Source organism: Echinops telfairi, unplaced genomic scaffold (assembly GCF_000313985.2).
Source record: "Echinops telfairi isolate 266 unplaced genomic scaffold, ASM31398v2 ScPeMD7_5592;HRSCAF=6446, whole genome shotgun sequence".
NCBI lineage: Eukaryota > Metazoa > Chordata > Mammalia > Afrosoricida > Tenrecidae > Echinops > Echinops telfairi.
In genome coordinates, this window is record NW_022109491.1 from 35,006,295 (window position 1) to 35,021,759 (window position 15,465).

At 44.2% G+C, this 15,465-nt stretch overlaps 1 protein-coding gene across 1 annotated transcript in view; it reads left to right on the forward strand.

Annotated features, from left to right (window-relative positions):
• The window catches only part of PLCB1 (phospholipase C beta 1), an 842,442-nt gene that overhangs the window by 685,415 nt on the left and 141,562 nt on the right, over positions 1-15,465 (forward strand). The window contains exons 24-26 of the mRNA XM_030887038.2: positions 1,656-1,788; positions 8,388-8,441; positions 11,306-11,525. Coding sequence (XP_030742898.1) covers positions 1,656-1,788; positions 8,388-8,441; positions 11,306-11,525 — 407 coding nt within the window. The remainder of the gene's footprint in view (positions 1-1,655; positions 1,789-8,387; positions 8,442-11,305; positions 11,526-15,465) is intronic.

Consider the following 15,465-nt stretch of genomic DNA (forward strand, 5'->3'; position numbering starts at 1 on the left):
AGAATGACATCTTTGATTCTGTATCGCCTTTTATTTTCCACAACTGCAATCTGTTGTCCTATGACAAAATGTTGCAGTCTCTCCAGAGAATGTCTTTTTTTTTTTGGCTTTTTAGTGGATTTCACAGCAGACCGTTAGGATAACTTCGTTGTTGGGAAAGCTGGCTGCAGTTTAGAAAGGCAGTTCTGGACAGTGAATTGCAAAGGGTTAATGAGCGCAGAAGCATCATTAAGAGAGCACAGGAGCCCTGGTGGTGGAGTGGGTTACGCGTTGGGCTGCAACCTCAAGGTCAGCAGTGGGAAACCTCCAGCTGCTCCACAGGAGAGAGACGAGGCTTTGTCTCCGGAGACCGGCTACAGGCTCGGGACCCACAGGGACAGCTCTACCCTCTTACAGGGTCGTTCGGAGTCAGAATGGACTCGGTGAGAGTGAGTTTGAGTTTTTGAGTTTTAAGTGTTCGAGGGGTAGAGTGACGTTTTAAGTTAGCGTGTGTTTATGATTCATTGGCAGTGTTGTTCGACCTTAACTGTTTCTTTTCTTTCATTTATTTATTTAACATGCATAATTTGGGTGCACTCTGTGCCAGAAGCTGTTCTAAGAGCTTTATGGGTGTATATTAATTTATTTTAATCTTCTAAACAACCTTACAACAGAGAGACTATGATGATCCCTAGTAAGTGTGCATTCTCATGGGGGAAAGTTGAGGAAAGCAAAGGACAAAATACGCAGCAGCTTGCTCAATGTGACCCCAGTAGGAAGGAGCCCCGATAGGAAGGAGCCCCGGGTGCAGTGGTTGTCCACCCACCAGCTAATCACAGGTGGCGCAAGCCCAGCCCCTCCTCCATGGAGAAGACACATGGCCATCTCCTCTCCTGGAGATGACAGTCTAGGAAACCCTGAGGGCAATACTACACTTTCCTATAGGGTTGCTGTGAGTTAGAATCAACTCCACCACACAGAGCACAGAGAGGAGTAGGGCCAGCGTTTTGACCCAGTCAAGTCCCCCTCCAGAATCTGTGCTCCTGGCTACTATATCAGTGAGCAACTGCTGCATAACAAACTACCCCCAAATGCGGTGGCTTACAGTGGCAACCACTTACCGTTTTCTCTGAGCCATTCAGTTAGCTGGACAGTCTGCCTCTCTGGGCCTTTCTCAGCTGACCTTGGATTTTCTCATCTCCCTGTGGTCAGCGGGGAGGTGGCAGATCTAGGCTGGCTTTGTCTAGAAAAGCTCAACTCTCTTTCCAAGATCGATTACCTTCCAAACTCTAGGAGGGGGCTCAAAAACAGAAGAGACATTGAGAATGTTTTTTCTCAAGCCTCGGTGTGTGTCCAGTGTTTCACGCTCGCATTTGCCCAAAGACATTCACACATCGCGTCCAGAATGAGAGCAGGAAGGTGCTACCAGAGGACGCGGACAGAGGAGCGCATGCACATCAGGCCGCTCCATGAAATTCCTCTTCGGGACTCCTGATACAACACTGGGGTCTTTCTACCTTGCTTCCCAGCCAGTTTCAAATTCAGTGTTTCAGATACCAAACGAGTTGGGAAATGCTATAAAACTAGCCTTGTCCATTTGGGGTGGGGGGAGGTGTTGGGGGGCAGTAGAAGAATCATTAGGCAAGTGGAAAGTGAAAGGATGTCTATGATCTTAGGCTGATCCTGGGGAGATGCCATCAGAGGCTCCGACCGAAGCCAGAACAGCACCAGCAGAGAACGGGGTGAATCACACTACATCCCTGGCACCGAAGCCGCCCTCCCAGGCTGTCCACAGCCAGCCGCCTCCAGGTAAGGCACCTGAAAAGAGAGCTTACAGCCTGGTCATGAGTCTCCATAGTCCATGTATTTGCCACGAAGGGAGGCGGCGTGAGTTGGTTGCCTAAAGCATCCCTTGAGAAGAGAGCCGTGTATGCAGGAGAGGTGCCGTCAGTGTGGTTTGCGTGAATGAGGAGCTGAGTGCAAGCTGAGAGTAACACGGGGCTGTTCAACGGGCTCTGATCATGGGTTAGTCATGAAGCCATCTACTGTCACCCGGGTGTCCACGTCTTTATTTCATGACAGAATGTGACCCGTGGCTGGCAAGGCTTGTGAAGAGTTGTTCAAGCAATTCATAAATGTCACCACTTTAGAAGCACTTCTTTAGCCCTTTCTCCCAGCATCACGTTAAGCCCCCCACCAAGAATTCCTCTCCCTCTCTCTCTGCCCGGCTTACTTTTCAGTAACACTGAGCATCCACCCTGTGCCCGGCACTCTACGAAGACCTTCACATGAATGATCTCATTGCCCATTCATGCTCATGCTGTTGTTAGTTACTACTAGTCAGTCTTGACTCCGGTTAATAGAATGAAACATGGTAACATCTCTTCCATAATTGGATCTGCTACGAGCAGCCAGTAAGTAGTCAAGATTAGAGTGGGATGCCACACAGTTCCTCAGATCATGGCCCTGATCCAATCAAGTGAAAGGACATTTTCTCAGGATGTGACCTGCTTCCAAACTAAGTGGATTCTGGAGGAAATGTGCTTGCCCTTCACTGGGACTGAGTCCTGGACCTGGCTTGTCCTTGGACCTCCAACTTTTTGGACTTGAGCCAGTGGTCTGTCATATGATCTGCCCATCCTGGGAGTCATCAGCAACCTACCTGTCTTGAATTAATTTGCCTCTGCAGCCAGAAGTCTGCTGTCTGACCTGCTGATCTTAGTACGATCTGCACTTGCACACTGATGGTCAAGAGAAACCTCGAGCCTGATATTTGACCTAGGGACTTAGAACTTGCTGCCTCTGTATTTTGATACAAGCCTGTCCCTCTCTACACATACATAAGCACCACTAGTCTTGTTTTTCTAGAGGACCAAGCCTGAGACAACATCCTGCATACATTTTTTGCAAGTAGTCTTTTAAAGATCAAATGCTGACTGCTTCTTAGAAGAGTAGTGAACCAGACTTCACATTACTTATTTTGGACCCATTATCAGGCAAGACCAGTTTCTAGAAAAGGACACCATATTTCATTAGGCAGAAGGCTGAAAAAGCAAGAGAAATTTACAATGAATAAACTGAAAAATAGGTCCAACAGTGGGATCAAATATGCCAATGTTCACGAAGATGGAACTGTACCAGGTAATGTTCTCTAGAGAAGAAAAACAACAGTGATGTGTGTGTGTGTGTGAAGAGATTTATATCAAGGAATGACTTACAGCGTTGTAGAATTGGGTCAGGAGAGCCAAGTTCCCGTCTGTAGGTCACAGGTACGCTGAAAGCATCTCTGACGCATGTAACTGTGGAAGCTGAGGAACAGCAAACAAGATGAAGAAGCAGAAGAACCACAGGCTGGTGGATGCAAAGGTAAATGCTTCCAAGAGTGGCAGTGCATTGAGAGCTCTTGGGATCAGCAGGCAACACAACAGGAAAGCAACAAACCAGAATCAGGATCCATATCCAGCAGAGGGGTAAAAGAGTGCCCTGCTCTGCTCTGTGTCTCTCTCTTATACCAAAGGCCACACCCCCAAAGAGATTTCATCAGGCTGAAACCTGATGGATAGGTTGGGGTCCACACCTACCTTCACTCAGGAGTGTCTAGTTACCATAAACTCTAGCCATCAGATGATATTGTGTTAGATCACATCATGGGGCAGCCCTAGGTCTTACCATCAAACCAAACACAAACACCAAATTGGACTTCACAATCACAGGGACACCATTCTCCTGGCTTCCTAAACAAATGCGAACAACGCACAGCAATGTGTCGTGATCCAGTGGCACTCATACCAGTTATGAAGGACAGTTAACTACGAGGAAAACAACGCATGGAATCCAGCATATAAGTAAAACAAAAAAAGATAAGAACTAATGATCGGATCAATCAATGCATAAAAGGCGTTTACAAGATCCAGTGCTCATTCCTGATAAAAGCAATCAACAAAATAGGGATAAAAGAGAAATTCTTGAATATAATAAGGATCTTACATGCAAAACCAATGGCTGACATTTCTCTCAGTCAGAAAAACCTGAAATCATCCCCCTTGTGAAAAAGACCCAGAGAATGGTGCCTGTGTCACCATTGCATCATAACATTGGAACGTGATATGGTTCTATTCACAGAAAACCCAAAAGACTCAACAAGAAAATTTGGGGAACTAATTGAAGGATACAGCAACATAGCCAGGCACAAGATTAGCATGCAAACATCTCTCAGCTACCCATGTGGTAATCAAGGTATCTCGGAAAAGTTAGTCCTGAAAACAATACCATTTACTGGCTCCTCAAACATAAAATACTTAGGAATAAACCAGAGAATGATAAGGCTTGTATAAAGAAAACTATAACACACTGACAGGAAACCAAAAGAAACTTACATAATAGAGGAATATACCATGTTCATAGATAGGCAGATTTAACTATGTAAAAATGTCAATGCTACCCAAACCGATCCTTAAATGTAATGCAATATGAATCCAGATACCAATATCAGTCTTTAAAGAGAGGGAAAAACTAATCACCAACTTTATGTAGAAAGGAAAGAGGATCCAGTTAAGCGAATCACTCAGAATGAAGAATGAAGTCAGAGGCCTTTCAGTACCCAACCTCAAAACCTGTGACGTAGCCATGGTCGTCAAAGCCTGGTACTAGTACAAGGAGAGATGCATAGGCCAATGGAACAGACCAGAGAACCCAGAGATCAATCTCCCCATGTACAGACAACTGATTTTTGACAAAGGTTGAAAACACATTAAATGGTGAAGAGATAGTGTCTTCCACAAATAGTTCTAGCAAGACTGGATTTCCACTTGTAAAAGAATGCAACAAGACCCATCTCTAACTCCCTCCACATACATTGAACTCACGATGCAGTAAAGACCTGAATGTAAACCCAGGTTATGAAGACCATCAATGAAAAAAATAGGCCAAATGTAGGGGCCCAAATATATGACATACACACACTATCAAACATAGCAAACCATACACAGCAGAAGACAAAGTAAATGACTGGGACCTCCTAAAATAAAATATCAGACAAGTAGATAAGGATTCCTTAGGGTACAGTGGGGTGGGGGGTGTGAAGAAGGAAAGGATGTTTTGAAACTGATTGTGGTAGCGATTGGACAATCAAGCTTGAGATGACTGAACTATGGAATGCTTTAATATCTGTCTTAGCTCCCAATAAAAGGGTCTTGAAAAAGAAAGTAAAATAATAATAATAAGACAGTATGTGCACTAGAAGACTTCACCAAAATAATGAAAAGCCAACCCACAAACTTGGAGGGAAATTTGGCAATGTCTTCACAGGTAAGAGCCTAACCGCTAAAACTGTAGAAAAGGCGACACTTCAAGAAGAAACAGAAACAATCCAATGGGGAAAGAAAAGGCAGCGGACATGAACAGAGAGTCCACACAGAGAGCACTCAGGTAGCCAGCCACATCGGAAGAGATGCTGGTGCGCAGGCGCCCTCGGAAGAGCTGGAGTGTGTGAAGAAATATGAGGCATCAGGATTGGAGGAAGGCTCACCAATAACCTGTGAGATGCAGATGACACAACCCTGCTGGCTGAAAATGAAGAGGACTTGGAGCACTTGCTGATGAAGATCAAGGATTGCAGCCTCCAGGATGGATTACAACTAAGGTAAAGGAGACCAAAGTCCTCACACCTGAACCCGTAGGTGACATCATAGACAGAGAAAAGACGGAATGTGTCCAGGACTCATCCTCCCTGGATCCATCATCCATGCTCTTAGAAGCAGCAGTCAAGAGATCAAACGATACATTGCACTGGGGTAAATCCACTGCACAAGACTTCTTTAAAGTGCTGAAAAGCAAGAGGGTTACTTTGAGGACTAAGATATGCCTTATTCAAGCCATGGCGCTTTCAGTTGCCCCATGTTTGAAAGTTGGACATTGAATACAAAAGCAAAAATTTGAATCAATGCATTTGAATTATGGTGCTGGCAAATTATATTGAAAGTACCATGGACTACCGAAAGAACAAACAAATCTGTTATGGAAGAAGTACAGCCAGAATCCTCCTTAGAGGCAAGGATGGCAATTCTTCTTCTCACACCCTTTGGACATGTTGTCAGGACAGACCAGGCCCTGGAGTGGAGGGGCAGGGGAAAAGGGGGAAACCGTCAAAGAGATGGGATGGGAAATGATGGAAACAGGGAAAGCTGTGGGAGGTTCAATAAACTGTTGAATACAAAAATTATGATCTTTTATGTAAACCCTCACCTAATATACAATAAAAAGCTTTAAAAACAAAACGAAACAAAAAAAAAACCATTCAGGGCATTGGTTTCCTAGGTCAAAAAACATGGGGTATTAGTCAATTGTCATAACATAGCTCAGAAAGATAATATTCCACATTCCAGTTTTATGAATGGAGCCTTAAAATCTTAGAAGTGCTCATGTAATAAACAATAATTGGTCTACACTCACATGTAGCAAAACGAATAAGGAGATAAAGCCTTGATATAGAAGCCAATTCATCTCACTAACAACCTCCAGGAACCCTTCTTCTAACCAGATGCCAGATGAACTCGATGGCGTCTGGTTACCACTACGGACCAGCCTGACCAGGGCCACCATAGAAGCTTCACAATAGAAAAGGGAGACATGTGTAAAACAAGACTCAAATTCCTAAAGAAGTCCAGATCTGCTGGATCAAGAGACGTGGCATGAATTCTCAGGAGGATTAGCCTTATGCCCTTTGAACTTGGAGCTGAAGTTATTTCTGCAGGTCACCTTTCAGCCAAATAATAGACTGACTTATACAATAAACAGCATCAGCCAGGAGTAACGTGTTCCCATAAACAAGTAACTATATTAAACCTAATATTTAAAAGAAAAGTTAAAAATAAAAAAATAAAACCTAACATTTACCCAAAAGCCAAGATGAGAACGCTGAAAGTGGAAGCGGAGCCCAGAAAATGGAGAAGGATCACGGAATGGAAATCATGAGAATGCTAGTACTCTGTAACAACTGTAACCAATATTATGGAACAATTTGCATAAAGATTGTTAACACCCACCGCCATCCAGCCTGTGCGGCACCCTGTAGCAGCCCCGGTGGCCCAGTGGTTGGTTGCTCATTGGGCTGCTAATCACAAGCTCAGCAGTTTGAAACCAGCAGCTGGTCCACGGAAGAAGAGACCAGGCTTTCTACTCCTGTAAAAAGTTACAGTCTCAGAAACCCTGTTTCTACCCTGTTGCTATGGAGCCAAACTCAGTGCCGTCCAGTCGGTACCGACTCACAGCGACCTTATTGGGTGGGATGGAACTGCCCCCGTGGGTTTCTGAGACTGACTCTTTATGGGAGTAGAAAGCTGCAGCTACGTCTTTCTCTCTGCCCTCTAGGGTCGCTATAAAACATTATTAAGGGGGAATCTAATTTACTATGCAAACTTTCTCAAGTAGTGTTAAGTACTTGTCATTCCCGATTTTGCCAGAAGGTGGCAATAGCATTGCTTAGATTGAATTTTTTTTTTTTTAAGCATCTCTCTTTTTTCAGTCATTTTATTGGGGCCTCAAACTACTCTTATCACAATCCATACATGTATCCATTATGTCGAGCACATTTGCACATATTCTGACATCATCATTTTCAAAACATTCTCTTCCGCCTTGAGCCCCTGGTATCAGCTCCCTGTTTCTTCCCCCTCCCTCCCTTGCCCACCTTCCTTCACCAGCCCTTGATAAGTTATAGATTATTATTTTCATATCTTACATCATCCTCTGTCACCCCTCACCCACTTTTCCGTTGTTCATCCCCCTGAGAGGGAGTTATAGGTTGATCCTTGTGATTGATTCCCCCTTTCTTCCCCTCCCCTCCCCTAATCCTCCTGGTATCTCTACTCTCTCTGTGGGTCCTGAGCAGGAGGGGGGACGGAAGGGGGGAGGCGGGTAGTCTATAGCAGTGTGAATGTTCTGGTCTAATCCTATTTGTAAGGTAGAATTGAGGTCATGATAGTGGGGGAAGGAAGCACCAAAGAACTAGAGGAATGTTGTATGTTTCAATGGTGCTATACTGCACCCTGACTGGCTCATTTCTTCCCTGTGACCCTTCTGTAGGGGGATGTCCAATTGTCTACAGATGGGCATTGGGTCTCCACTCCATTCCCCTCCCATTCACCTTGGGTATGATTTTGTTCTGGGTCTTAGATGATTGAATTTTTTTTTAAGCCATCCAGTTTAGATTCAATTTAGAAGTGCTTTTCACTCCCTATAAGAGGAACATATAATTTCACATTTAATTCAGTGTCCCTCAAAGTTGCAAAAACAAAAAACCTTTCTTAGGGTGTGAAAGAGTGTTGAAAGAATATTTCTCTCCTGAAATTTGTCATATAACATTTAAAATGAAGTTCAACATGTCTACTCACTCTGTATTTTGATTCCAGGCTCAGTAAAGGCACCTGCTAAAACAGAGGATCTTATTCAGAGTGTCCTAACAGGTATGCACTGCCCCTCCCGTGGCACGATACAGCTGGGTACGTTATGCAGGGTTGATTTCCACTCATCTCTGAAAAAGAAGACAGTATTTTCTCTCTAAATAGAACTACAGGCATATGAGGGATATCAGAAAGTTCACAAGAATTAAAATATAATGAAAATTTTCCATGAGTGTTTTGCAGGCCCTTTGCATAGATGTTGTAACAGGAAGTATCATGATGTCATTACAGAGAATGAGCTCTACTTGAAGGGCCCTGGTGGGGCGGTTGGGTAAGACTCAGACTGCTCACCATTAGGTCAGAAGTTCGAACCTATCAGCCACTCTGTGGGAGAAAGATGAAGCTTTTTTCTCCTGTAAAGATTTACAAAGCCTCAGAAACCCTAAATAGGATTGCCATGAGTCAGAATTGACACACTGTCATGTTTTGTTTTGTTTTCTGTATTGGAGTAAGTAAGCTATAATCATACATAGCAACATGGATAGAGCCCACCAACCAGATGCCGAGGAAAAGAAGACCAACATTAAGGAGTAGAGAGCTCAAAACAATAGTCAAAACTAATTCATACTGGAGGAAGAGGCTATTGAAAAGCTAAACCAAAGGCATAGTGGAATGCCTTTGGACTGCTAACCATAAGGTCACCAGTTCAAACCCACCATCTGCTCTGAGGGAGCGTGAGTAGGTGTTCCTTTCCTATAAAAGATTCACAGTCTCAGAAACCCACAGAGGGCACAATACTACCCAGTCCTATCCCTCTCGTGTCACTAGGAGTCGGACTTGCCTCCGTGGCAGTGAGTGAATTGATGCTGGTGAGGCCGGATTTGGATTACACTTGCTGGGAGGACAGTGATGTCTGTGTGTTGCTCTGAGAGATTGCCGTAAGTGTGTGCATTTTGTGCGCTCGTTTTGGGCTGCACATTTCTAACTTGTGTGCTTTATGCATGTCTGTCTCACCAACCAATCTCAGTAAAACAAGCATAGAAAAACAAATATGTGTTTACATACCTGGTTCTAAGAGAAGCCCAGCTCAAAGTTGATGGGGGAAAGGGAGAGAGACAGGGGTTTTCAGAGAGCATAGTTCCAGTGGTATTGAGAAGTCGGCAAGCACATAGAACAAGACAGTGATGTAGGCCAGTGGTTCTCTCTGAGGGGTTTGTCCGTGAGTGGTAGTTTTCTCTCTATATTAATGGACATTACTTTCATACATGAGAGCACAGGCTAGCCTTGCAACCATAGCTTTCTTACCCTAGACTGGAAGATCTTGCACCCTGCTGATCAATTTTCCATAGTTGATGTGCTGCAAGCCATTTTGAAAGTAGAATTAAAAGCATCGCCAAAATATGCCTTCGATCCCTGGAGATGATAAATTCTTAATCTGATAAATGATTATGCAACTATAAGGCATCCATCTGGGCCTCAGGGAAGCCATTAAATCCGCGTGGCACTGTCTCCTCAGCCTCCTCCTCAAAAGGAAGTAAATGTCAGGAGAATAGATACAGTCCTGAAAAGAAGAAGAAAAAGGGAGCGTATTTCAATTGCTTAAAGACCTTGACATTTAGAAACGGAAGTGGTTATTCTCACTTCTATGTTATCCCCCGGCCAGCTCATCTCCTGCTCAGGTCTGCTGTTACTCGTGGCACATATCATTTCTGAATCACCCAATAATTCTAAATATGTCTGGTCACATTCTGTTTGTTTGTTTCCAGAAGCAGACAGTTTAAACCAAGAGAAAGAAATCTGTGACCGTGACTTAATCTAGGTCCACATGAATGATAATTAATCAAAGCTCAGATGCCCTCCCCTGTGAGGCACTCACAGCTCGTGCTGCTGAGAAAGAAAGTGGTGGGCAGTGTGCACGCTCCATTGTCTCGAAGATACAGCTTGACTTTGGAGCAAATTAAAAAGTGTACATGCTAGAATGATTCATGAAATGTGCCAATAAAGTGCAGAAGGTTTTTAGTTCGGGCCTGTGGCATTTAAAGTGTTCTTAGCGTTGGAAAAAGGGCTCTGTTGGTCACCACGAACCCTTATGGTGGCCTTGTACAAATCTGACTGAGGCTATCCTGATCAATTCACGATGGCTGTTCATGGATGGGGCCCCTTTGTGATTTAATAATGGTGCCACAGAGCCGGTACCATCACGTGTGACGCCTCTTTGGCCGTAGTGCCAGAGCCTGTGTTAACTAAGATCCATGAATTATTTCATCATCACAGTAGCCCTATAAAGTAGTAAAAGTAGCAGTACTTTTAAAGGGGATGTTGCCAGTGTCCCCCCGCAAGTCTCCTCCACTGTCTGCTGCACTTATCTGGTGGCTGTTGGTGATTGTTGGCTGCTAAGAGCTCTCAGGGTTCCCCTTCTCTGGGGAGATCCTCTTTCTCAGATAAGAGAAAGGCTTCTCTTCCAAGCAGATCTGCCTCTGCCATCAGCCATCCCAATCCTACAAAAGACCAACCTCCGCCTCAAGGTGAGACCAAGTCTGTGGGATGATTCACACTCCAAGGTTCCCGACAGATCTCCTTCTCTCGCTCTCCTCTTCCTGAGAGTCACCCCGCGTAAATCACAGGCAAATCGGTCCCCATCATGGGCTATGCTTCTAGAGAAACAACGCAAAAGCCAAATCCAGCTAGAATAAAATCATAAATAAGAAAACAAGAGTCTTTGAGAAGTGCAGTAACATGGTTAGCACAAAGTTAGCACATCGATGCACCAGACTGGAGTTCAGCTATGTTTGACAGCAAAGCGGGGTCCGTACATGCCAGCGGATCTGGCTCTGCAGACAAATGTTCTCAAGTGGGCGGCGGCTGCTCTGGGCATCTGTGCTTTCTGTCCCTCCATGTCCCTGAGTTCTTATACTCATTTGTTGCAGAAGTGGAAGCACAGACTCTCGAAGAGCTGAAGCAACAGAAATCGTTTGTGAAACTTCAAAAGAAGCACTACAAAGAAATGAAAGATCTGGTTAAGAGACACCACAAGAAGACAACTGACCTCATCAAAGAACACACCACAAAATATAATGAAATTCAGAATGACTGCTTACGAAGGCGGGCGGCCTTAGAAAAGACCGCCAAGAAGGATAGTAAGAAAAAGTAAGTCCGATGAGTCGTTCTTACTTGTTTGCTTTGACGTGGGATTTTTATGTTTGGAGACCATAGGTGGTGGGGTGGGGGTGGTTGATATTGTTCGGTGCCAACGAGTCAGTTCTGACTCATAGTGACCTTGTGTACAACCGATGAAACACCACCCAGCCCTGTGCCATCCTCACCACTGTTCTTATGTGTGAGCCCATTGCTGCAACCACGGTGCCCATCCAGCTCGCCAGGGCCTTCCCCTTTTTCATGCCCCTCTGTTTACCGAGCATGATGTCCTTCTCCAGAGACCGGTTTCTCTAAGAACATGTCCAAAGTACATGAGCTGGAGTCTCTCGCCGTCCTTACCTCTAAGGAGCATTCTGGCTGTACTTCTTCCAAGATAGAGTTGTCTGTTCTTTTGGCTGCCCATGGTACTTTCAATATTCTTTACCAGCACTATAATTTAAATGCATCAATTCTTCTTCTATACTTCCTATTGGGTTAGACAGGGTTCCCTAGAGAAAGAAGACCTGGACACTTATGACTCTATATATTTATATAGATAGATATATAAAACATAAGAAAGAAACCACTCAAGCTATAGAGCAGTACAAATGGCTCAGTGAAACTCACTTCTGTGAGACAGCTAACACCCTGGCAGTCCTTCAAAACATGAGGGCCACCAAGGGAAAGTCAAGGAAGCAGACAGCTGAGTCCTCTGTAGAGTAATTCAGACAATCCGGCCACAGGCAGCAAACAGCAAGACAGATCACCAACAGTCAGCCAGATGGTAAGGTCCAACATTCCCCAGCTCAAGCGATGCATACTCCAGTAGCATGGGGAAGCAGGTCTTGAAGGAACCTCAAACTACAGCAACCCAGTCCACGGGTTGGGTGTCCCACTGGTAGTATAACTGGCAAGTTGAGGCAGAGAACCAGCTAAGGCAGCTGCACACTGGTCCAATCATCAAAGAGCAAGAGACAAGAAAGGCGAGGCTTGCCAAGCCATTTATCTCTCTGCCCTTCTATTAAACTGCCCTTCAATTAATTCCACATGTTTTTTGTCTAGGCTGGCACAATAAACCTACTTATCACACTTATTCAATGTCCAACTTTCACATACAGATGAAGCAACTGAAAATATGGCTTGGACCAGGCACACCATACTCCTCAAAGTAACCTCCCCAATTTTCAACACTTTAAAGAGGTCTTGTGCAGCAAATTTACCCAAAGCAATTAATATAGGATGATATCATAAAACTATACCACCACCAAAAAGTGATGTCATCCAGTTCCCTGCATGTTCCACAACTCGTCCCTTCAGATTATAATAAAGATAATTATTCCTACTGATGTGCTGAATTTCTTTACTTGACCAGATCTTGAGACTTACTCCAACAAAGCAAGTACAGTACGCCCCTACCCTTGAGTGCCACCGCATGGCCCCAACATTACCTGGCTGACTTCCCACAGTACCACAGTCAGCTTTGCCAGATGAAATTTTGCCATGTAGGTAGAAGCCATGTAGATAGAGGAAATACTTGGTCTTGTCAAAGAGAGAAATTTCCGCTATCGTCTGTTTCTTTTTCTGCAACCCACAAAGTCCAGCACAGGTGGGTGACTTGACCATGTTTGGGCATGGACACCTAGCCCAGGATGGTAAGGATCTTTAACAATTACATGGCGTATCCATACACTATGAAGCCTAGGGAATTACATTGCCCAAGTAAATTTGTTCATTTACTTTCCAAAATGTTGTGAACTTACTCTTCTAAGTTTGGACCTCTGGAATTTCGTTAGACATCGTTTTGTTGGTTTGTGGTATGACTTTCTCATGGACAACAAATAGTACATTGCAGCATGAAGTTCCCTGACCAATAGTGCTAAATTTATTTTATTGCTTGAAGTTTAATGATAAGGAACTGGAACTTAAATGCAATGACTGTCTCTTGTGTCGTTTGTTTCTTAAGGGCACAAATGATCGCTGCCTTCTTCAGGGTTTGTTTTGCTAACCATCAAAAAAATATTTTAATTTGTTATTCCAAAAGCATTAATATAGCCAAGGGGGCACACTATTTGTATGCTCTGCTACTAATTGAAAGGTCCATAGTTCAATCCAACTAGCTGCTCCCCGGGAAGATGTGGTGCACTGCTTCCAAAAAGATTACAGCCTGCGAAGCCCTGCGAAGCACTTCCCCTCTCTCCTCCAGGCTTGCTCCTAAGTCCGAATCCATTAGCCGGCAATGAATTTAATCTAGTATTGTGTGAGGCGTTGTTCCCCACACCTTACAAATATCAGTTCATACAATGCTTACAATAAAATGTCATTTGTGGTAGTAAATAATGTGGAAGACTTGTAGAGTGCAAAATCAAGAATGTTCTGTAGTTCTATTTCTGAGTGTTACAGGGCTCTAATGAATTACTATCCTGTCACAGGTAAGAACAGCCTGGTGAGTGGTTTAAAATAATCTCCAGAGCGACAGTCCACCACTGACTCTAATCACCACGTATTCAGATTTATGTCGATAGTGGGTAGCAAATGGTCAAGGTCAATCTGAATGAAGCATTTTTTTAAAGAAAAATAAATACAAGACTAATCCCAAGAAGGGGGTTGAGTATGTACAAATATCTCCTTTTGTAAAAATACTGTCCCGCTCCATTATCCCCGACATTAGCCACCACCCCTCCCTTGAGTGTAGTCCCTTCTGCCCCTGAGTTTTGCAGTTCATTGCAGTGGAAAGAACAGAAGAAAAATGGCTTGCACACTTGTAAGTGCTGATAAGTCCCCAAACTCCAAAATTCAAATGTCTGTCTGGAAGGTTCTGCTCATTGCCAAGGCCGTGGAAGCTGGTGAAATCGGGTCAAGTAGTAACCACAACTCAAATCCCCAGAACTGGAGGTCAGGCAGAAAGAGCAGAAAGCCAGGTGCAAGATCACCTCTTGCTGGCTGTGAGATCCCACCCGCTGCTTCTGAGCTGTTTCATTTCATATCCATCAGAACAGCTTTAGCAATTAACTCTGCCTCAGTCACTCCTAGCTAATCATACAGTCCAATCAGTCCTGTTCCCTCCCGTCTGAGGAAGACCATCAAGGAAGAGGCACTGGGTGGAAGTAAAAGGTAGCTATGGCAAGCAGGGATTGATGCGGAATCTGAAGAGTTGAACACAACGGTGATGACCTGAAATGCACCCCAACCCCCATAAAGGACAATCTCTAAAAATTGTTAAAATAAAATTACAAACAAAATGACAAGTTTGGTTAGCAAAATGATGTAGTTTTCTTTTAAAATGCAAGTTCATTTAATAAGTATGTTACGGGAGCTTCAAGTGCTTGCCTTCCCAACATAAAGATTGACTTTGAAAGGCATGGAATGAGGGGTTTCGCATAGAGAAATTTTACTAAAAACCGCCTAGGAGAAAGTGAGAGACAAAGACAGACCACCAGACCAGCCTCCCGGACTGGCTCTCTGGTCCTTCCCATTTCTCCTTGCTCTTGTGAAAGCAGGCTGGTAAACAGTCACCGGAAAAGGAAATTCCACTTGGGGAAGCAAGGCATTCTGGGAAATGTAGTCTCAAAATACTACAGGCGTTCTGTGCATGCTCAGTCCAAATCTCCAGCTTCACTCCCTTGGCCTACCAGGAGCTTAAAATAATAGTACAAAAGTAATTACAAGACAAATCATGAAGCAAAAAATAAACTTTAGAAATATTAAAACTTCACTGCACCAAGGTGATAATCTTTGGACAGCCCGCTGCCACATCTTTCTCCCTTGGAAAGGCTGGTGGGCTCAAACTGGTGGTGTACAGTTATCTGTGGGGCACTTAACCCCCGGGCTCCTTGTCCCCTGTGGGAGAGGGTATTGTACAAGGTCTGCATCACAGTGTGAATGCACAGGAGCTGGAAGGATGAAGAGATTTTCCCAAGAGCAAACCCTGAGGCAGGCCCACCACTTGCTCAGA